The 25,245-nt window shown below is 38.0% G+C and overlaps 1 protein-coding gene across 1 annotated transcript in view; it reads left to right on the top strand.

Moving 5' to 3' along the window:
- The window catches only part of zbbx (zinc finger, B-box domain containing), a 66,884-nt gene that overhangs the window by 4,470 nt on the left and 37,169 nt on the right, over positions 1-25,245 (top strand). The window contains exons 4-7 of the mRNA XM_063493704.1: positions 8,171-8,273; positions 8,953-9,004; positions 9,647-9,747; positions 13,936-14,031. Of these exons, the coding sequence (XP_063349774.1) occupies positions 8,171-8,273; positions 8,953-9,004; positions 9,647-9,747; positions 13,936-14,031 (352 nt within the window). The remainder of the gene's footprint in view (positions 1-8,170; positions 8,274-8,952; positions 9,005-9,646; positions 9,748-13,935; positions 14,032-25,245) is intronic.

Genomic DNA, 25,245 nt, shown 5'->3' with positions numbered 1-25,245 from the left:
GAAAAAGCCAGTCATAGATGAAGTTAGCTCATGCCCATGTAGTGGACTACGCAAAAGGTCAGTGGAGCAACCTTTGCTGGTTCACATTCCCGACATCAGAGAGACGATGCACAGGACATAAGAATGAGCAACAGTAAAATGAAGGAGAAAAAATACAGTGGGAACATTTTTGATGTTAAAATTAGCTTTGAAAGAGATGAATCACTGGCCATTAGCCCCATTTATATTTTCGCCTTACTTTGATTATAATCAAAGTCCTGATGTTGTTTGTCCTTGGTGTATTTATCTTGATGGGATGTTGTTGAGCCCATTATTTATGTAATATTTTTAGTTAGGTCTATATTTGTTTCCACCATGTCATTAACTGTCACAACTACTTAGAGTAACTGAAAGTGGATATAGAGAGTCACTGGCAGTATATACAACGCTATTTGCACGCTTTCATTTCTTTCTATAAATAAGTTTCTTATATTCTTATTTAATTTTAATTGGTCAGGGCAGTGATAACGGTGAGAAAGTGGTAACAGTGAAAAAGAACGTCAGTGAAAATCACTCTTTAAAAGAGATGGAAGCAGCTGCCTGCTATTCAGAAATGCTAAGTTATTACACTGTCATGTTAAAAGAAAAAAAGAGCTCCAAAATATCAGGTTTATATCGATGATAATTAAATATATTTTGTTTGAGGTTTTTCATTTATAGGGTTTAATTTTCAGTATTGGTTTACCAAAGTCACAGTCTCTCTTAAAAATGAGATGTAAGTGTACAGTTGTATTCCCATCGAAGGCAGCTCAGATCTCGCTAGACACAGGAAATCACAATTTTTGGCTAAAAAGGCCTCCAACAAAGAAAGAGATAAAAGCAGAGCTGGTAAAAGGCTTCAGTTTGACTATTTTTGTTTTGCTTCACTTTGTTTTGGTGTGAGATTCTTCTCTAGTGCAACATCCATTGGTTCTGAATGTTGCATAATACCTTTAAGCATTTAAAACCTAAATATTCTAGATTTTTTATTTACCAAAAATCCAGCTGAGTTTGGTTATAATGTTAATCATGTGTTCTTGACAACGTTTGAGCTTTGTTGCTAACCTGAGACCTTTGTAGTCACACAAACATCTAAAAAATATATATTCTGTACATACCTGGCTCATTATTGTGAGCCATTCCTACTTGTATGAGCAGAAAATTAATTTATAGCCTGAAAACAAACACTGGATATCAATGAGATGTTCATTAATACCTCTGAGTTGTGTTACCTATGTATAGTTAAGGAGAACCGTGTAATATTATTAGTATATTATATAGCTCAGGGAAAGCCCTAGTGAGAGCAAAATATGGATTTTATGCACTGAATCCTTTAAATAATATCCACTCAAAAACTATACACACACATATGTGAAAATACACTTTAAAAGCAGCAGAGCTAATTACACTATCAGTGATTAAGAGTATGGCGAGAGGCGCTCATTTCTCATGATGGATTGCTATTGGTTTGATTCATACATCACCACCTGGAAGTGCAACGTGTTTATCGCTTCAGGAAAGGTGTTGCATGTTTTTTTTTTTTGTTTGTTTGTTTTACTGGAAGTCTAGGTCTAATTAAGAAGCTATCAGTATGGGAAGAGGGCCCTCTTGCCCAGGCTTTTCAAATGATAAGCACATAAACACAGTGTTTTCTGTCAGGCTGAAATACTGCAACATTTACCACTCCACCAGCCCCAGGATACAACAAGATGTGCGAGCGTCAGCTTGTGTGTACCTGGCCGGCTATAAATAATGTTATTCATGTGTTCTTGTGTGTGTTTCAACACTGTGGATTACAGACTTTTCTCTTTCTTTTATCCCTTTCTTTTTTCTTTTTTTTTTTGTACTTTCTGGTTTGTGTTCCTTAATCAGACACACAACTGTGCCACAAAAATTGTGTTCAAGCTCTGTGTTTTTGACATATTACAGAATACTCTATAAGCAAGTTCAGAAAGATTTTTGATTTGTGTGTGTGTGAGCAAGCAAGCTGTAAAAAAGTAGATGAAGTAAGAGGTTGTTTATAGTATGGGGAATAGTGTGAAGGTAGGAGAGCAACGTTGCTTGCCTAACTATAGTGTGAAAATGAATAGTTTACTCTGGGTGTCTTTGTTTAGAGGTATCTCATGACTTTAAAAAACATAATATTCAGACATATTTTTGCTAATTTTAATTTAGATCGGAAGTAGTTAATTTTCAGAAAGACCACTGATGATTAGCAATTATTTGCAATGTCTTCTCCTTGTGCAGGGGTTTCATTAAGCAGTTTTCTCTGTGCTGACTCCTGTTGTTAGAGTAAAACACCTTTGTTCTAATCACCTTTGGCTTTTGTATACTGGAAACGATGGGAAGCAAGAACTCTGCCACTTAGGATCGGTTAGAAAGTTAATTTTCTTACCATATATTGGTTACAGAACCCAGGTTCTTGGATGCACTGTATAAGGTTGTCATGATACTAGCATTTCAAACTCAATAACGATACCCAAGGAAATGCTTAATACCATTTTGATACTATGGAGAAAAAAAAAGTAGTAATAAAATAAAATAAAATAAAATAAAGATCAATCCTGGCCCATGCAAATGTATTCACCTACAGGTCTGTTTGTTTTCTATGCTTCTCATGACTTAGCACCATATTTCATTGCTGATCAAATAGAGTTAGTAAGGTAGACTCCCACTGTTTCTGTCCTGTGGCTGGTAGACTTTTCTGAGCTTCAGTCTGGGTTACAAGAGAAACATAACATTTTTTTAGACACAAATACTTGTGTCTGATAACATGTGCTGCCTAGCTGCCACATTAATGTTACCATTTTATTATTAACCGCTACCTTAATGTTAAATTAAGAGACGGGTAATCTGACTGTCAGGTGCTAATAGTTAAACGGCGAAGGTTAACGCTGTCTGTTAAGTATTTCAGTAGGAGCTTTACTGACCCCATGAAATTCCTCTGACACTGTTTGTCAGTGTTGTGAACATCACTACTTCAACTACTAGTGAGGGGAGTGGCTATGTGCCTGCCTGTCTGCAGCACTGCTGTATATATTTGTGTTTCAGATGGAGGAGGCAAAGATGACACTGTTGGTATCAGTAGTAAATAGGTATCTAAGCCGATAGCAAGATTTTTCATGGTAGGTAGTGTCTCTAGTGTGTAGTGTAGAGTTGTTTTTTTGTTTTTTTTTGATGGGTGAAAAAACTATAAGCCGTCTGTTAGTCTGCAGCCTGGACAAGCGGAGGTTTGTAGAAGTTTTTGAAAAGACATTACTGTAGACTAACAGTCATTTAATAAATGCCATTATTGAGTACTACAGTGAAACACAGTCATTTCCTGCTCAGTTTTTATGATTGAACGTCACATTAATTTAACTTTATTTCCCTCCTACTTTTTCTCTGAAAGCTGTGTGCAATGATACAGCAGTGGCTTCGATGTGAGACCCAGCTTAACAATTTGAATCAATTAATTAGTGCGCCTCTAATGAAAAAGATGAAATGGTTTCTCATTAGTTTATCTCTCACTGACATAAGAGAAAGCAGACAAAGATGTGTTTGGCTAATTTGTTTAATTAGTTGTTTTCAGGTATGATGTGAAGGTTACCCGAATTTTCCCAACTTCCTTCCTTACCTGTCTTTTTTTTCCTTTTTTTTTTTTTTTCACCAAAACATCCAAGTGTATCTTTGACAACACTTTATTATAGATCTTCAAGCTGTGATTTATTTTCAGGCTGTGCAGCGTAATGTAACTCTGTTTTTCTCTCTCTGTCTGTTAGATCGCAAAGCTCCCGGAGTAGATGAATTGTTCATCTTTGTCTCAGAGTCTTCCTACTCTCTCGCTCTCTTTCTCTTTCTCACTTGCTCCCTTTTTCTCTCTTGTATTCACCCAGAGAATAGGCGAACAAATTCAGTTTGCTGAGAGGAGGTGTGGTATAATTAGTTTGTGAAGGGTACACAGGCGATAATAAAGCCAGAGCAGCAGCTTGGGGCAAACGTAGTACATCATTCTGTGTTGTGGCCTGCCCGAGCCACAGATTTAATGTAGCTTTGTCTTTAGGCCGTACGGCTCACAGACACAAGCTCTCATCTTATCTAAAAGTATGGTTGAGGTTTCTTTTTTCCGGTTTTCTCTGCTCTCTCTTTGCTCTGCTTCTCGCCCTGTCTGCTGCCTATTCCATTATGTTGTCTGTCCGTCTTTTATCCCTTTTCTTTTTTGTTTCATTTGGCTCCCTAGTTTGTGTGATACGTACATGTGCATTGACCTCCTGACCTGATACTACTCATCCCGGGCTGAAATCCATTATTTCTTTCTTTTTTTCTCTCTCTGTTCTCTCATGTCACACTGAGAGGGATTTTAAAGGAAACACAATTACTTTGGCATTGGACTTCAAAGAGGGTTTGCCCCACATGTATGTGTGTGCAAGAGGGGCACATATGTTGTCACTTCTCACTTTGGCTGAGATGGGTCAGATAAAGGTGAAAGCCGGGTGTGTTTGAGTATATGTCAGTCTATTTTTCCCAGAATCATCTTAATTAAATTGAACTCATGCTAAATTTTACAGCTTAACCTAACCTTTATGACGTTCTTACCTTCAAACAACTCTGAAGGTATTTGGAAGAGTGAGGACTGGCCAAGCAACAAGCAAGCACACAAACAATTAATCTGTTAGCTACAAGACTTGGGGTGTGGTGTTGAATGTTGCAGTTTTCATTTACTGTAATATTCAGAGATAAAAGTGTGTGCGTGCGTGAGCGTGTGTGTATTTGAGAAAGAAAATATATTGCGTGGATGTATTTGCATGTTTTTGAAACTATGTTATGCTGTTATTATTTTGAAGTGTGTTCTTCCAGGTTTAGTTCAGTTTGTGTCTGTGTGAATTAGATAGCTTGAGCTTTGCTAATGGAGATCTCTCTCTCTCTCTCTCTCACACACACACACACACACACACACACACACACACACACACACACACACACACACACACACACACACACACACACACACACACACCCCTACACAGACACACACTTGTTTCTCCAGGTTGATTGTCCTGAAGGGACACCCTGTCATCCTGCACTGACAGGGGTGTGCCTCAACTGTCTCCCTTAGCGACAGTCCAGTTGCCTAGGTGATGTCTTGAGGATGATTACCTGACGCCCACCCTCAGTGTCAGCACAGCACAGCGACGGCATCAGGGTTGCTGGCAACTCTTGCCATCACACGCACATATATTTTCAGACTCTGACTTCCTGTGCCTTGACAGGCTGCCAGCTCAATCCAAAATAAACTTCTTTCAAAGACAGCCTGACATCACAATAGCATAAATAGCATAAATAATTCAACAACATGAGCATGAATAACTCACATCTAAATGAGGATCCCTCTTTTCTTCACTTTCTCCAACTGACAGGCGTGTCCTGTTAGTGTGTGTGTGTGTGAACTGTATCCACATGTTTATGTGTGTCTGTATATACACGCGTGCTCATTTTTAATTTTGTATTTGCAACTGTGTCCATGCTTGTGTGCAAAATCTTGTAACCTTTCATGTTATGTTCTTATGGGAGAAAAACTATGGTGCTTAAGTGATCCCAGCATGTGGATTTTGCAACTAAAGGAGACAAGACAATAGATTTTGTTCACAGCACCGTGCATGGCGATGACATATATCGTAAGTCTTGTTAAATGTTCATTTGTCTTACACTGCAGTTCTGAAATGGACATATCTGCCAGAGAATTGTAGGGAAGTCTGAGAGAGCCCTAGAAACACTACCCAACTGCTTTAAGAATGCTGGAACATGTTTAGTTTTACAGCCACTTTAGTATTGATACTAAGGAATATACAGATACCATGACCCTCTACTAAATTTGTGGAGGAAATGTCACATTTGCTTATAGCAGATGTGCACTTACTTATTGAAAATAAGGGACAGTGCCTTTACACAGGTAATGAATTAAGACTGCTAATTTTTGGTGATAAGCAAGGCAAATTCTACCTATGGATAGAAAAATGGCACTTTTTCCTCAATGATTAAAACTGTGTATGCACTTTGTTTGAACAAAGAAAAACATCCCTGTTTAATTGTATGCACTTCTTCAGCCATTAATAGCCGTTAGTAGTCATAGCAGTAGCTTCCTTGTTTTGTTATTTGTATATATGTTTGAACCACAGTTTATTAGACTAAGCATTGATAAAAATAGCAAAGTTGCTCAGTTTCACTGTATGTAGCTAAGACACGCACCTGAGGAGGAAAGTAGATTATTACACATGATAGAAAAATTACATGTATCTATAAACAGAAAAAAAATATCAATAAGAAACGCAGCCAACCACCAGCCAACCTTGCAGAATTACAACAGCCATAGAATCCTCTCTTATACACCCAGAAACCTTCATACATACTGTGATTATCTCATCATCGCAGAAAGATGAACAGGCCCCCCGCCTAATCACAGATGAAGTGAAGCATCACAAGGCAATGGGTGGTGAAGACGTTCTATTTTGTGGTCTATGGGAATGCACAAACCAGCTGGAGGATGTGCTAACAATCTTAACATCTCCCTGTGCAGGCTCACCCTTATGTCCACAGCTATCATTCAAGAATTCACTGGTGACGTGTCTGAATGATTACTACCCAATAGTACCGACTTCAGCTGTCATGAATTGTCTAAAGCGAGATATCCAGATATAAAACCAACCTCCCTGGCATAAGCTCAGCTCCCTCCAGTTTGCATATGAACCTAACTGATCCCTAAAGAATGTAATTTGCACTCTACATCGTTTTGATTTTACCTGGACAGAAGGGAAAAGTATACACTCTGGGGGGAAAAAAAGAAAAGAGAATCTACTTGGCTCCATGGGGTGAGAGAGTAGCTTGAGAATCTAACCTGGGGCTGCCATGTTATAGCCATTCACAAAAAAAGAGATGCAACAATGGCTTTACTTTCCACAACCTCTTCAACCCCCTCCCGTTACACAAGAGGTTTCACATTTTGAGATCCAGAACTTCCAACGCCAGAAACAGCTTTTTCCCGGAAGCTGTGAGACTCCTCAACCCCCTGCTGCCTGCAGCACCCAACAGACACTTTTATAGAAACTCTGTGCACCACACACACAACTGCCTCATGCCCTCAACCCTTCGTCATGCACACTCTCTCTCTCTCTCACACACACACTGAGAGGCACACAAAAATCCAAATGCACAGCTTCCCACAGTGTGACCTGATACACAGTGCCTGCAAGTAGCAGCTGGTTAAGCCGCCTTCCCCAGCTTACTAGGGGAAGATGGCTGAAATAAGCTTATACACATATGTAACATTTATTTATTCATGAATTCATTCATTAAACTTCCTTCTGTGCTGTAATATTGTAGGCAAATATCCTTTTGCATTAGACCAAATCATGCAATATAAAGCCAAGCATGAGGCATGAGCCACTACTTTCTCTTTCTCTCTAAAAATAAAAAAATTTCTTAAAATATAAATTTTTTAAAATTGAATAAAACTAATCTGCATCTATATTTCTTTAAAAAAATATTGACAGATTTAAGGTATGAAACTTCAGGTTTTATACCCTTTTCCGTATTTTGCTGCCATTTTTTCTACATTTCTTCTCCTCATCTTAATGCCTGACAATATTATTAAATACGCACGCCCCATGGGGAAACTTCAACAGATTAAAATACATTAGCTTTGAATGTTGTTACATCCAGCCTGCTGTTCACATCCACCCTAATAAAAATACAGGAATAGCAAGATGTGTCAGTTGTTTCTGCTAAATCGAATCAGGTATAATACAATCTGAGAATGGTATTCAGACTTCTTTTAAAGTAAATTTGCACATGTAAAGATATCTGTGCATTCATTGTTGCTTATTGGTATTTACTCTATGCTGCATGAACAGGTATACCGAATCCCCAAGACACTGCATAAGGGAATTTCTGTTGGATTTTACTTTTCAGCTGCAGACACAGATCTTGTGTAGAACAAATATCATCAGAGTCTGTCTTTTTGGATATAAAGCATAAACAAGACAAATCAAGGACTCAGGCAGTTTTTTTCTGTCATTTTTGAGAAATCAGTGCTATGTAACTGTTGATGAGATATGCATGGTCAAATTAATAGGATTGTTTGATTTACAAAGAAAAATCTTCCTCTCCCTCTGTTAAGACATTTACAAAGGATTAAATGGGCATCTGGACAATGTGGTTCCATGACAAGCAATTCTCTCTCATATGACTCCAAGAAGGACAAAGAGAGCAAGCTCCAAAAGGTACCGTCAAGATAAAAAATATATTTATATTTATATGTCTTTAATTTTTATTCTAATTTTTCCTATGTGAGTTAGAGTGACAGAATAAAACACATTTAACTCTTAAACATCATGCCACATTTGTTTGCATGCTAATTACAACTGAAAACTAACATACAGTATAAGCATTATTGTCCAAAAGCTGTTTTTCAGTTTGTGACGTTAGGATTATGAATGTGTCCTGAATCCTGTTTTCATGTGTGTTTTGGATGTACACTAGATCTTTGGGGTGCAATGCAGATGTCTTTTAATCTAAAGCAGAAAAACAGTCTTCTCCAAATTTTAAAGCCACTTTTAATTGTTCAGCTGCAAAAGAGTGTGGTTGTGGAACACGTCTGGGGAAAAAAGAGATGCTAGAGGCAGTAAGCATAATATAGACTGATATTCCTAATACTAATGTGAAAACTTGGTTTCTGGACAAAGTCACTGTGTTCAAATCAGTTCTCAACAGCAGAGTAATGAGGTAACTTATTCATTTATTTGCTCACACATTATAAAATACAGCAATGTAAACACTAAGGCTGCATACTACTGTATGAACATACAGTAGTTTATACCTGCAAATACACACAAAACTGAACACTGCGTAGGATTGTTGGTAAACTGAGAGCTGATTTGCTTCTCTATGCTGCCTCAACAGCTGTCAGCAGGTAAACTGAAGATCCGAGTGCTGAAGGATGAAGAACTGACAGGTGAGAAGTTTACAGTCACAACTTGAGTTTCAGAAGTGAGATATCTGCACCAGGTAGGCTTGACATGCAGGCGTACTCTTGGCACTATATTGAACTTCTTTCTACCATCCACTTGGACGTTAATATGCAAGAGCATTCTTCACAGTTAGTTCAGTACCAGGGATACTTGAAAAGGCAGGTACCAAACTCTGGAGTTTTTCTGTTAAACACTGATCTGTCTAACAAATGTTTAGCTTTGGCAGACTTATGTTAAACATGAGGGAAAGAAAATCCTCAGGCGCAATAGTTAAATGTCTCTGCGTCATGTATTAATTATAAACAGCTAAGAAAACGTTTTAAAGGACTGTCTTTGGTGTGCACAATATGTCGTAACAGGCAATATAACCTTTGGTTTTGTTGTTACATTTCACAGCAGTGTGTGAACTAGTTGTACAAGCAGGCTAACTGCTTTTACAACTTTTTGCACCAATAACAGATGCACTTTTGATACCTGTGTAAAACTTTGCTGTACATACTAAACTGTATCTCTCTGTGTTTTTCTGTTGGTCATGGTCGTCAGTTGCATAATAGCCCTTAAATGTCAGGAATATTAAATTAAATACCCTTACCGAGAGTTAATAACAGTGCACTTGCTCTTTTTAGCCCCGCCTCAACCACCACCTCCACTTCCTACCCAGACGGCAAGAAAAAGCAGACTGAGGGGAACAGTATGTGGACAATGTGAAGTCAAGACTGCTGGAATAGTATGCACGCAAAAACTGTCACACCTGAACAAATGCAAACAACACTGTATGGCAAAAGTCGCTTTAACTGTCATGGATGCAGGGTTTGTTTGGCTCTGTCACAAAGCAAAAATTGTCTGTTTGAGAGATCAGATTTCACAAATTGGCAAGTGATTTTGCCATTTCTCATTGGATTCAGGTAAAAGTTTTGTGTGTTAATAAGGCACACACACACACAAAACACTTACACGTGCAGCACTAGGAGCCAATTCACTTGATCTGTTTTCAAAGTTTAAATGTTGAATGTCATATTTTCAGTCCCCCCCTTTCATTTTTCTTTGGAGTCCCCTCTTCTCACCCATATATCTTACTGCAGTTATTATATAGATTTGCCCACCTCCCTCTTTTGTCATTATGTGTTTACCCATCCTTCTTTCTTCCTCGTGTTTTCTCGTCACTCCTCCTTTTCAGTTTTTCCATCTGCCATATTCTGACCTGTTTCTGTCTTTCTTTCTGCACTCCCTTATTCATGTCTGTCTTTTTCTTTCTTCTGCCTTCCTCTCTCTTGCTGTGCCTCAACTGTCCAATCTGTTGGTCTATCTGTGTGTTTGTGTTTGCACTGATAACAGTTTAGTTGGATCCATTCATCGATACTTGAGACCTCTGAGGGCACCATTGTTTATTCTTTCTCGCTCTTCATCCACTGCTGCTCAGGAGGAGGGATGACGGCCTGAAACTGTATGTGTGAATAAGAGGGAGAAGGAGAGAAATGAAGCCTTACCGTCTGTGTGTGTGTGTGTGTGTCTGTGTGTGTGTTTGTGTGTAATGGACTGAGCTGAGTAATGCATGTTTGATGACCAGTTGCTCCCACCTCCTAAATCCTCAGCTCCTTGTGTAAATCCTATTCTGTGTTTCACTATGAAGCCAGCAGACTTTAGTATTGAATAAGTGATGCTTCTATGAGAACGAGAACAAGAACAATGATGGTAAGAGCGAGGGAGACTTATAGAGGAATTGAAGGAGAGGCAGGGGTTGAACTGATTGAGCTGACATCTACAATTTTTTCCCCTTTTTGTTGTGGAATAACTTATTTAAGTGCAGCACACACAGTGTGTTAAAATATAATGTGATGTGATTTGCTTGATAGTGCGTTTGATGATGATGATGGCTCTGAACTGTCCAATGAAGGGCCGGATGCCCCCAGTGTCCCATAGTTATGGGCTTAATGGTTGTGCTTATGGTAGTCTGGGCAAGCACATAGGCTAAATGCATCCACAAATACACACAATGCACTCATGCGCACACACATTTTGGATAGCCCTTGTACCCTATAATGATGGCAATAATGGGAAGTGTTACAACTGTCTGTGCCATTCTGTCTGGAACTGCACTTATGCACACAAATGCTCACACACTCACATATGCACTCATAAACGCACAATCACACATCTGTCCTTTTTTTTTTTTTTTTTTTTTTAAAAACATGACTCATTGTAATAAAAAATCTCATGTGCAACACACACTGCACACCTAGCCTCATGCTTTATTCCAGAGTCATCCAGGCAAAAAAAAAAAAAAAAAAAGCTACCTCATTTCTCCCTGTGTAGTAGGAAGAGTGCAGTGATATGCTGCTTGCAGTCTGATAGGGATGCCTAGTCCCAGAGGAGTGGTTGTAATTTATCCTCAGGCCTGAGAGGGGAAATGAGGCCCTGCTTTATGGGACCATTAAAGGGCAATGTCGCAGCTGCAGGCTTGCGTGTACACACACTCACACACATACTTCCATGTATGGATAAAAAAAGAAAAAAAAGAATGAACACACAGCATCACCCATAAAAACATTAATTACAGAAATACATAATATGTATCTAAAGGCAAGGATCATTAGATCAAGTATAAAAAAAAAATTACTGGATTAATGTTTGAATCAGCTGGTAGAAATTTACACTGTAAGGTTATTCATCCAGAAATCAGCATGGAACTGTGAATCATTGTGTTTGTTGTCAGTGATGGGAATAACGGCGTTACATGTAACGGCGTTACTAACGGCGTTACTTTTTTCAGTAACGAGTAATCTAACTAATTACTATTCCTATCGTTACAACGCCGTTACAGTTACTAACAAGAAAATGCGGTCCGTTACTATTTTTCAACAAACAGACGGTTGAAGCTGTGTTCAGCTTACCGCATCTTATATCAGCTGCACGGAAGTAGCTGTAAGTAATCTGGACGCTACAGCTTTAAGCAGCTGCGCGCTCCCGCGGACGGTAATCACGATCACTGTCTAGCACAACACCTGGAGCTCAGGGGGCAAAACAATCGCATGAGTGCTGCTGTTTGACTGAGGAAGAATAAAGTAGTCGTGGTAAGCCAGTCACATGACCACTTAAAGACAAAGCAACAAGGTGATATATACCGGTTTTTAAATTGTGTTGAGGTCACATAAAACCAGAGTCATGATAAACAATATATACGCGGCGTTTTTTCCTCAATAGTTTCGCCACGTTAGCGCTAGCAAGCGCTCTCTGCTTATGAGCAAAAAACCAAACCAAAACAAAACAGGGGAAGTTTTAGGAGTGACGGCGAGAGAGAGAAAGAGAGAGCGAGTTTTGAGATGTGAGAGATTTGTGACGTTTAGCGTGTGTAGTTAATGTGTTGTCTTGTGTAGTTAGTGTGTAGGGTTGTGGATAGTTTTGTGTTGTGTGTCAGAACAATGAGGCGACTGCTGTCTCCAGGTAGAAATAGGAGTGACACACCTGCTGCTGTCAGACCTGCAGGCATCAGGCTGTGATGTTCTCCTTTATAGTGGACAGAAATTATTTTTTTGGAGTGGCACAAATAATTTGTGTGGCATCTTATCAGCTGATTGTTCTGTAAATAGTTTGAAATGGTTATTTTAAAAAAGGGTAAAAGGGTAAAAAGTTTGCAAAACTTGTGCATAGGATTTTAAAATTGACAATTAATATTTGCATTTGAAGTTATGAAATATGATTCATTAAAGATGTTTATGGTTGTTACAGTAAAAATATAACTTTTTCTACTCTGATTTTATGGTTTTTGTCTGATTTTAGATCAATTGTGTTAATACAGTCAAAATGAAAACATGACTGTAAATTCAGACACGTGAGGTTGTGCTGAAAACAATGATACCAAACAAGGCAAAGTAAATAGTTTTTAAAGGTAAAATGTGGAGGGAAAATCAAAAGTAGTAAAAGATGGCCAATTATACCCTGGACCCCAGAGGGTTAAACATTTTTTTTAAAGTAATGCAATAGTTACTTTTCAAGTAATTAATTACTTTTAGAATACTGTAACTCAGTTACTAACTCAGTTACTTTTTTGAAGAAGTAACTAGTAACTATAATTGAATTACTTTTTCAAAGTAACTTGCCCAACACTGTTTGTTGTACTGCTTTATTTATCATAATTATCTATTATTCATCTATGAATAAACAGGTGTAGACATAGCAAATATGCAAGTGAGCAAGAAACAGAAAGCTTCCAAGTCATTAGATCCAGAACTGCATCACACTGTGACAAAATAAATAAATGAAATAGAGTTAAGTTCCTCCAAGGATAAAAAGAATTGGTAGTGTTTCTTGAAAGAGCGCACTAAACTACACTATTTTAAGTGATGGTGTTGGTAATAAAACCTTGATCTATTGAAAAAGAAACTTGCATGCATAGTGAAGGAAACCAAACACAGGCTAGTTGTTGCTTGACTGTTTGCTTTTTCTCCACCCTAGCCTCCGTGTCTCCATTGCACTTGCCCTTGCTTGTGTGCTCTGTCCAAAGCCTGTTTCCCAAACCTGCTGATGCAATGACTTTTTCCCACTAACAAGACCTGATTCTTACAGATAGAAATTATAATGACCTCCCTTAAGAGGCATTCACTCAACCACACTCACAACACACATGTGCCAAGCACAAATGCACCAATGTGCACACAGCTAACACACACACAAACACACACACATGCATCTTGCAGCACCACGCCAGTTTATAAGGAAAGGCTGAGGTTATATCTTTAGCAAAAGAGTGCTTTACCTACCAGTGCAACCACTTGCATGAATTAATATATATGCATACAGTACACAGACATGCACAGGCAGTGACCATTGTTTTTTAAACTGAAAGACATAGAAACACACTAAAGGTGGGTGTTTTTATATGCAGACAGACTGATGGCACTTGGTCTATGTGTTGCAGATGTGTGCTGAATGCACTGAAAACTACTGCGTTGGCTGTTTTGCCAGATTTCACCATAAGGGGGCACTGAAGTTCCATAAAATGATTCCCATTCAAGTGAGTGTTGTTTGCATATGTATCAAATCTATTTTCTCTGTGTCCAATTCTCTTTTTCTCTTTGTCTTCCACTTATGCTTTCAGTAATAAATGTTTTGATCCTATTCTTATTCAGCTTTACTCATTTTTGTCTTTTTCGTTTCTTAGATAGCTGATCATTATTATATCTTCATAACTATCTCTCATCTTTTTTGTCATTTCTCTTCTTCAGAACATCATACCAGTTTAGTATACACAAGAACACACACAAACGGTACACAGGGCTGGGCAATTACACGAATAAAATCATGAATTGACTTTCTAACTGACCCAATGTTACTTGAGTCAGTATGTTCAATAAATGAATTTTCTCACACTAGCAGCTAACCTAGACTTATTGCTCTGAAGACTAATTTACTTGTGTTTAACATGAACAAATCAAAACTTACCTTGCTAACAAACTGCTGACCAATTCTTTGTTGCCATGCTTCTGTGACCATTCTAACTGTGGTAGCTAGCAGCCAACCTGTTTCACTGATGCTGATCCCTCACCAATGAATGACAATGAGGAAAGTAAAACTTAGCTCAAATTTAGAGAAACAGGATCTGTTACAGTGGCATGGGAGAATGAGAAAAAGAAGCTGTGTCTGTCCTATGATGTATTATGGGTCTAGTAAACATGACAGACAATTGAATTGAGCTAACTATACATACTACATGAAAAAAGTTACCACTCGAAAGGGAATCAAAACCACTTTGTTTCAGCATGTTAAACAGAATCACGTCATGTTCTTAGTTTATATCTGATAAAAGGTTTAAAGCAGAAAAACTCACTGTGGACTTTTAAGACACAGTTTGCTAATGCTGATCCAGATGAGAAAGTATTTTAATTTGTTTAACATGTCTGTTAAATACTGCAAATCTTTGCATTTTTAAAATTATTTAATTGATTTGTAGTCACTGTCGTGTTTAGTTTTTTAATCTAATATATGTGAATATGAGATGTTGTTCTCCAGGCATCTTGACATTCAAAGTTCTTATGTGTTTTTTTTGTTTTTGTTTTTTTTCGTTGGTTTTATTTGTCTTTTTTCTTTTATGCTGTAGTGGGACCTTAAAGGACCTGTGCATAGACACATGCCCACAAATCTCAAAGAATTGAATCAATGTTGTAAGGAAGAGTGGGCCACAATTCCTCTACAACAATGTGAGATAATTGTAAATTCAATTTAGTTGATTTTATTTATAGAACACCAATTCACATCAAGAGTTGCCTTAAGGTGGTTTACATTATAAGGCGAAGACCCTACAATATTAGAAAGAAACACCAACAATCACAAGACCCCTATGAGCAAGCACTTGGCAGCAGTGGGAAGGGAAAACTCCCTTTTAATGGGAAGAAACCTGTTGCTGAACCTTGCTCAGGGAGATAGAGCAATCCAGCATGACTGGTTGTGGGTGAGGGAAAAAAGACAAAAGGCTAACTATAGGAGAGCGAAACAAATTTTAACAATTAATGATTAAATGCAGTTATGATGTATAACCACACATAGAATGAAAAGAATTGAGTGAACAAGAAACTTTTTGTTTATCCTTTAGAGTTTAAGTCTAATCTATAATAAAAATCTTTAACAGAGCCGGATTAATCGAGGTTTTGTATGTGAGGAGAAGGGCTTTAAATTCATTCAATTTCATTTGTATAGCGCTAAATCACAACAAATCACAATTTATTTATTTATTTATTTATTTATTTATTTTTTGAGTCTTGGCTGTCATTTGTTTTGTTCTTTGTCAAGACTGCTTCAATAATGTTGAAACAGTGGCATCAGAAGTCCACGCTCTGGGTAGGCCAGTTCCTAACTGGTGGTGCTCCATTGTGTGTTTGTTTATCAGATATGCTTTTAGTACATTGTTAGCGTGTTTGGGATCATTGTCAAGCTGAAAAATGTAGCGGTTGAGATGGTTGATCAAAATCTGATCCTTTTCTGTGTTGATAATTCCACCAATTTTGTCAAGATCCACAACTCCACTGGTCTAAATACAGCACCAAACCATGACAGAGCCTCCGCTGTGTTTTACAGATGGCTGTAGACACTCACTGTTGTACCTCTCTCCTGACCTCCTCTGTACATATTCTGATGAGGACTTGAAGGATTTGAAGCTAAAATTTCAAATTTGCATTCATTACTCCATAAGACCTGGTGCCACTGGTCCAGTCCAGTTCTTGTGTAATTTGGCATACTAAAGCCTTTTCTCCTTGTTTCCCCTCCTTAAGAATGGCTTCTTGAGAGCCACCCTTCCACTAAGACTATTTCTGATCAGGCTTTAGTCAACAATTGATGAATCCACTGAGGGATCAGGTACATCCCTCAGGTCCTGTGTCAGGTCTTTGCTGGATTTTTTCCTATTTTCTCCGGACATGACTTTCAGATACTGTTCATCAGCTAGAGATACTGTTGAGCCGCTTGTCCAGTTTGCTCAGGCACAGGGACTGGACCTGACCAAAGCAGTCAATCTATAAAGAAAAGCTTTGAAAGGCCTTCAGAAAGCCTGGAGAACTATTGCTCAAGACCACATTAAAATTTACAACAAAGTTTGGGTTCTTGCAAGCAAAATATAAAGAAACAGTTGGCTCAAGACTTTTAAACAGCACTGTATCTTCACTCCTTAGAGATGATTTTCTATATATCAAGAGCTTAATTTTCAGGTTAAATAAGTGTTTAAAAAACAGATTACTGAAGGCTACTCATAGATGTACAAAACACATTTCATGGCCCCACCACACTCTTTTAAAGACAGAAAACACTCCTCAACAGCAGTCAATTAAACACTGCTAACAGCAGTCTTCAGTCAAAGAGAGAAAGACAAGACAGCAGGTCAATGTCACAGTTTAATTACAGTAAGCCACCGCTGTTTGCACAGCAGAGGAAAGATTCTGCAGATAATGTCTATTAATCTGAGTAGTTGTAAATACCAATTAAAAGTCATGTAGAACAATTGTTTATTAAGTCACAATGTAAACAGAAGCAGACAGTGGATGTGCATGCATTTTGTACCACTAGGTACAACAGAGTAACACTATTATTTAACATATTGTCTAAAAGTTGTCCAAGACCTGAGATTAGATACTCAGACACAAGCCTGCACTTCTCAGACACCTTCAGTGTGTACTTTTGGAAATAGATAACAAGCATACAGATAATATTTTTTGTACTCATATAAACAACTGCTCACTGCAGTATACAATAGTTGAGACCACATGCAAATACACACTCACACATAGACACACAAAGGCTTGCTTTTGTTAATCAGCGGCCTATTAAGCCAAATTAGTATGGAAAGCATATCTAAAAGGGAAAGCTAATTTATCCAAGGATGTACAGAATAATCACAAGATACAATATGCCATGTGGATATACGCTACATACTATTTCTATTCTGTTTCTCGACAAGATATGTTTCTATGGGTTTAAGCTCTAAGCTTTTTGTGTATTAACAATTAACAATTATTAACAAGCTGTCATGCACTGTTGCTTAGCTTATATGGATACCCTTTTTTGCTTTAATAGGGATGGGTATTGTTAGGATTTTATATCAATGCTCTTATTGATGCTCCATGCCATGTGATAGTGAAAAAGAGTGTTTGACACAGTGGTAAAAGTTTTTTTTTGTCTCAGCTTTATGTAAAGGAAGTGTTTGGTAATTCACCTCCACCACCCACAGCTGTGGTAATCACCCTGGAATTCAAAATATTAACAAATTATTTCAGGTCGTCATGATACCTGACACCCAATTCAAATTAAGCCAAGTTTGTATGGTCAAACTTAGTGGGGTTTGACCCCACACCCCCCTTGATCTAGATCTGTCTGTCTGAAATGTCTGTTGTCTGAGATTGCAGCCAAGTTTACAAATTTGAAGATAGAACAAATGATGGCACAGCAGTCTGCCTGCATTAAGACATTTCAAATCAGCCTAAGAAGCCACTGTTACAACATGGACTTTTATTTGCTTTTTAGTTGCACAAGCTTTGATTGCGCTTTCATTTAGGGTTATTGTTATTAGCTCAAAAAACAAAACATCTTTTACTCCACCTTGGTTTTCTCTACCAATATTTCACCTTTTTGCTATCTGTTGTATCAGCCCAAGAGGATGGGGTGCAGCTCCACATACACTTTCAACACTGAAGCCCCTTGCACCATTGAGCATTGGAATTTTTTCACAGTAAACTTGGCAACAGCCCTCTGACACTCTTTGTTCCTTGGCTCATGTTCCCTTATGTAGTTGTTGAGAGAGGATTTGATTTTAGCATCTGACTACAGTCCACTGACGAAGCTTTGGCTACTGCTTGGAACTATTTACATTTACAAAATTGCTAAAATCCATGCCAACTGTTTTCCAAGGTTCATAACTACGGTTTGCTCCATATATATTTGGACTCTGACACAGGTTTTTTTTTTTTTTACTTGTTTATTGAAACATATTCCAATTATAGTTATATATTGGATATGGACATGATTTTTAGACTCTCAGCTTTCATTAAGGGTTACCTACATTCAAATTGGATGAAGGGTTTAGGAGTTTCAGCTCCTTATCATGTGCCAACCTCTTTTTAAAGGGTCCAAAAGTAATTGGACAATTGACTCAAAGGCTATTTCATGGGCAGTTGTGTGTATGATGATTTGATTTGAGGTGTGGTGCTTTTATCTGGAAGATTTTGCTCTGAACAGAAAACATGCAGTCAAAGGAGCTGAAAGCTATCCTTAAGCTGCAAAAACAAAACAAAAAACGATCTGAGAAATTGCTACAATATCAGGAGTGGCAAAATCTTCAGTTTGGTACATCCTGAGAAAGAAAAAACGCACTGAGCACTCAGCAACGCAAAAAAAGACCTGGACATCCATGGAAGACAACAGTAATGGATGATTGCAGAATAATTCTCCAGGAGGTAGGCATATTGATATCCAAGTCTACCATAAAGAGAAGACTGAATGAAAGTAAATACAGAGGGTTCACTGTAATGTGCAAGCCACTCATAAGCCTCAAGAATAGAAAGACTAGGTTGGACTTTGCTAAAAAACATCTTAAAAAAAGCCAGCACTGTTCAGGAAAAACATTCTTTGGACAGATGAAACCAAGATCAACCTCTACCAGTATGATGGTAAGAAAAAAGTATGGAGAAGGCGTGGAACAGCTCACATTCCAAAGCATACATCATCATTGTGATGGCCTGGTTTTGCATGGCTGCCAGTGGCACTGGGACACTAGTGTTTATTGATGATGTGACACAGGACAGAAGCAGCTGAATTCTGAGGTGTTCAGAGTCATACTGTCTGCTCAAATCCAGGCAAATGCAGTCAAATTGATTGGGAGGCATTTCATAATAGACATAATGGACAATGACCCAAAATATACAGTCAGAGCAACCCAGGAGTTTATTAAAGCAAAGAAGTGGAATATTCTTCAATGGCCAAGCTAGTCACCTGATCTTAATCTAATTGAGCATGCGTTTCACTTGTTGAAGACTAAACTTTGGACAGAAAGGCCCACAAACAAACAGCAACTGAAAGCCACTGCAGTAAAGGCCTGGCAGAGCATTAAAAAGGAGGAAACCCAACATGTGGTGATGTCCATGAGTTCAAGACTTCAGGCTGTCATTGCCAGCAAAGGGTTTTCAACCAAGTATTAGAAATAAACATTTTATTTTCAGTTTTTTAATTTGTCCAATTACTTTTGTTCCCCTGAAATGAAGGAACTGTGTTGTCTCTGTCCAAAAATGTATGGATGTAACTGTACATCCTGTTGTTCATCCTGTAAATCTTTCTAAATCTTTCCAGTTCAACTTTGTTTTTACACTCGGCCTTTGAATATTCTGCCCTTTTGCTATATCCAGGCAGAGCAAAACCAAACATGATATCATGACACTGTCAGCTTCATCTTTTTTGGGTATTTTCCTGACAGTTATGTTATAAAGAATTAACACATAAATAAACACTGTTTGTACAGACACTTTGGTACTGACCGGTCAGGTACCGACCCCACTTTATTTATGTTTCCTTGTACTTATCCTGTGTGCTACCTGACTTCTCATTGACTGGAGACACTGATGTGTATGCAGTAGCCACCACAGTGAAACAAAGCCATGGATACTGACAAAGAGAAAAACTGCACACACTGAAGTAGCTCTATGAAACCACACAAGACAACTGTCCATCTACATCTCCTCAGTGTTCATCTCTGTTTCTATCCTCACTTTAGTCCCTTGTAATGCAAAACTGTGTACTTTGGCAGGACATAAAGACTGAGGATTATACACATGCAGCTGACGCAGGCATATCTCTTTCTCTCTTCTGCTAATCCTGTTTTATTTGCCTTGGAAAGAATGAGGGAGGAAGAGAGACAGAAAGGCAAAATGAATATTAATTTCATCACTATGCTGTGTTGGGGCTTTCATCTGTGCCTCATCAGCTCCTGTGTCCAGCCGCACACACACTCCCAGACGTGGTTCAATTAATGTTTGCAGAGCATTTTCAGTATTTGATTTAGCCTAACCTGTGGGGAGTACCAAATGGATATGGTATGAGATGATATATCAAGAAACTTAATAGCTAAGTTTAAGTTTTACAGCATTAATTATAATTGACAATAGTGTGCCTAATTTAGCAAATGTAAAGGTTATGAAAATGTTATATTCTCACACTACCCTCACCCCCTCACTCTTTTTTTCTGATGCTTAGAAAACTTACAGCACTGTACAACTTAGCAGAACTCTGGTGGTTTTAGAAACTAAAAACTATGGTTAAGTAATTGATTGATGCGACTGGGCGAGTTTACTTTTCATTGTTGTGCGCAAAGTCTTCCCTGCATCACTTGTCTGTTTCCAAAGGGAAAGTTAAAATTACTCTCTTGACCTTAATAACATACTCTCTTGGAGGCAAGTTCAATGATCCTGGTTTCACGGCTAAGCAACATCCTGGAAAAATTATAGATAGGATTTTCTCACTTACAATAAATGATACTATGTGGCACTGTGTTGGACAGATTTTCCAAGTGAATGAGAATCTGTGTGCACAATTATGAGCCAATATTAATGACGAAAACATCATGATTGTTTTACCATTTTTTTACCGTTGTGTAAACTTTAAACTGCATTATTTTTGATGTCAGATTTGAAGGATGGCTTTCAGAATCTTAACAGTTAAACCCAGTGTAGAAGAAAGCTTTGATACTCCCAAAAGACTATGGCAAAAACACTTGAACAAAACTTTTCACCCTTAGATATGAGGCTGAATTAACTTAAAAAAGTGTCTATGAATTCTTGACAGTGCATTATGATACGGTACGATGATATGAGTGCATACTTTCGGACAGTTTCTCCTTGAAGGCATTTATTGTATTACAATTAGCTGTACAAACGAAAAGTGACAGAAGTTGTCTGAAGAAGGGAAAAAGAAGAAAGGAGAAGTTCAAAGCTGTACCCACTCTATGCAGTCTAGGGCTGTCCCAAATACCGTCTTTGAGGATTTGAGGCTTTAGTGATTGTCTGACAAAAATTCAAAGAGAAGACGGCTGCACTTACAGTTACATAACGACTTGCCATGGTTTATATTCTGACCTGTTAAACGTTATTATTATGTAGATTGCAGTTTGAAATTGATTAAAAGGGTGCAAGCACATATATGAGGTCATTTGTGAAACAACTTTTAGGAGGCCATCTTTGAAAGTTTTGATGTTATTGCAAACCAAAGATGATTTGGATGCTTGACATTTTTTGACAACTTGCTTGTCAGTGCAGCTTATGTAAAATGAGAACTGTGAAGTACAAAGATTAAAGGTAATGAATACAATTATCTGAAAAAGAGAGTTTGTCACAGAACTCCATGCAGTCCTGTGACAAACTAGACACTCCCCATTGTTCAGTAGTTTGTAGAACCACCTTTAGTAACAAGTTTACTGTATAACTTTCTCAGCCTCTCACACTGTTTTCGAGGAATATGGTCTGATTCTTTATTTTACAATGTTGCTTCGTTTATACACAGCGCTCTTAATGTCCCACCACAGCATTTTGATCAGCTTGAGGTCTGGACTTTGCCTGGGCATTTATAACACTTTGATTCTTTCATTTTAAATCATTCTGTTGTAGATCTCCTGTTGTGCTGGGGATAATTTCCTGTTTGATGCATGATTTTGGCGATATGATATTGTGACAATACTTCACTCACAAAGTATTGCAGTTTATCACCTGCAAACTTCTTCAAAGTTAAACTTTGTCAGTATCTGTTTTATCCAGTAAGATAATAATCTCGCTTCAGTTTTTTTTTTTGCTTCAGGCATTCCAACACTGCCATAAAAACCTGCCATAAATGTTGCCATAAGACCAAGTCAATCCGTCTTTGATTGAATGGGGTCAAGTTAGCAATTGCATGCAATTTGTTTCTGATAATGCAGCAATTAAGTGTGATAGATCACTAATTTGTTGCTATCAAAAAGTGGTTGTAATAACCCTTAAGATCTAAGCAATCATTTATTCATCACAAGTTGTGATCGGTCGCAGGATGTGAAATGATTCAGTACAACCAAAAGGCAGCTACTGTTTTTTTTTCTTGTGGTAAATACAGGGAGGTTACTTAGCTATTTTTCTCGTGTTACATGAACTTTAACATTTAACATGCTAACTAAAGTCCGTAAAGTCTGAACTGCATCTGAGATCTGGGATGCTCTTAGGTTTTTTTTTTTTTTGTAGTATCTCTGAGCATTGCATGTTCTGACCTTGGGGTGAATTTACTGGGATGTCCATTTGAAGATTGTGGCATTGTGTTACCTGAATGCTCTTGATTAGTAAACTGCCAAAACCTCTGCCTTTATAGTTGTGCTCACACTTCATGGTGATCAATAATCAAGTGCATTTATTAACATCACCTGGCTGCCATTTACTCTCTTAAGTCTCATGAAAGCATCAGTGAACATTAAGATTATACTCAGTTTTTCACAGGACTCCACACATTTCTATGAAAACCTTTTCTTTCACATGATATTATTTTTTATTTTATGGGTGGTTTACATATTTGTGCTAAAGCGTATCGGATTAAGAAATTAATATATTGGGAGTTACCTTGTCAGTTACCTTGGCAAAGATCAAAGCTTTGAAGCATTTGTGTCAGCCAAAGGTTTGTATGGTTTTTAGATCATACGTTTCTAAAGGTTGCTACCAGACTCAGCTCATTGTCTCCATGCCGTCAAAATTTGGTATCAGAAGCGCTTAGATAATCTTGATAACAACCACATTTCATACCTGTAAATAAGGCTATCTGATTACCAGAAAGAGAACCAGAACAATTGCTTCAGCAGTTGCACTGTTTAAAATTGTGTCCCCAGGTTTGTTGGATTATTTTTCGAGACATTCCCTCTCACAAGATACTAAATTCAGCACTTAGAGTGTATCACCAAATTAGCTGCCCTTTGCTTCTATTGCTGATGAGACCAGCGATATTTCAGACTGAGTGCATGTTTCTGTGTAGTTGGGCGAATGCAAATCCATTCATCTATAAGGCATTATTACACTGTGTTACTGTGGAAGACCAGATGTAGAATCCTTTACAGAACAAGAGGCTCTGACTAGGAACTCTATATCGTCGTACTTTTTATTTTCAGGAGACAGTGTTGCCAACAGAAACAAATCTTCTGCTAAAAAATGCCTGCTTTCATGGTGGCATAGTTGTGCGTATTTTATTGAGAGGCATCCTACCCACATTTAAAAAATGTATGCGTTAAAAGTCTTATGTCATCTCTATCTCTGTGTCCAGTAAATTGCCTGTGCCTTATCTGAATCTTGTAAGGCAGTGTGAATCTCTGAGGTTGCTACAGGTCTAGTTTCAAGGCTAACAATAACAAAGTTACCATAATATATAGTACATACTGCAAAACTTGGTCACGTGTCACCTGGATGACAATAGCTCCACATAAACAGGAAAATTGTAAAGTGAACTCGACGATGATGAAGTTGATCATATGAGAGATCAGTTAAGCTGCTGTTTTAAGCAGCTTTCTGTCACATTTGCTGCTGATTTTCTGCCACTTAATGCCACCAGATTCTTTTCTTTTCATATTTCCAGCTTGGTTACAATGTGAACTCTGAGAATTAATACACATAGGTTCACAGCCCAGCTCTACTGCCAAGATAAAGATAGGAGAAAAAGGTTTAACTAAAATAACATACGGTACATTGGGGCCAGACTTACTAAGTGGTACAAATTAGGATGAGGCTGTGTTCTTAAAAATGTGCCAGTGAGTACAGAGAACAGTACAGTGAGAACAGTTCCGTAAGTGATCTATGAACAGTGCACTAATTTACAAATAAAGACACAACCAGTTCATTTCAGTCGTGACCATCACCAGAACTGAAGTGTTGTCTGTTAACCAAAAAATATGCTGTGCAGGATTTACAGATGTGTTTCAGATTAATTAGAGGCAGCTGAAGGTATTTTTAATATAAAGGCAATTTTTTTCTGTTTGAAATTGCTGGGAACTTTGTGTGTGGGATCCCTGTAGACATCTGTTCCCTGGATAAATCTTATGGTTTCGATTACAGCAGGACTCAAAAAGAAGATCTGTGTTTTTACAATCCCACCATTCAAAACCTGAAATCTGTATGTAACAGCTGATCTGTAGGATGTGTAGAAAAAGACACCACATTAATTACATCAGATCCTGATCCATCCCTGTGTTAATAAAGGGGTGAGGGATGAACTGTTACATTGCCAGGTGCTTAAGTACATGTGTTACTCCTTTTTTTCCAACAGGCTGTGTGGCAGTGTAGGTAATATGAAGCCAGTTTGTAACATTCAGACATTAATCTGTCACACTTCACGCCTGTCTGTCAATAAACTGCCAGTTTTAAGGGGAAAAAAGCAGTTGCTCTGGGTGTGAAGACTACTGGGAAAAGACAGATTGACACAAGACATTTTCAATGTGTGCTAATCTGTGTGAGAATGTGACTGAAAACCTGAAACACTGCAAATCACTCTGGTTACTGTAAAAGGTAATTTGGTTGCTTGTAAAACAAGAAAAATCCTTGTATGTGTCTTGTATTGGGATTCTTGCACTCTGAAGCTGTGCTCTATTTTATCAGAATACTAATACTACTGAGGAGGAAGTAATATTTGGAGCTTGACCCTAAACATTTGGGGCAAGGGTGTAGTGAAACCTATATAACAGAGCCAAAGCTTAGGTCCAGTCACACAG

The sequence above is a fragment of the Pelmatolapia mariae genome, linkage group LG14 (genome assembly GCF_036321145.2).
Source record: "Pelmatolapia mariae isolate MD_Pm_ZW linkage group LG14, Pm_UMD_F_2, whole genome shotgun sequence".
In the NCBI taxonomy this organism is placed as follows: Eukaryota; Metazoa; Chordata; class Actinopteri; order Cichliformes; family Cichlidae; genus Pelmatolapia; species Pelmatolapia mariae.
The sequence above is the reverse complement of the archived record's forward strand: the minus strand, read 5'-3'. Positions and strand labels throughout refer to the sequence as shown.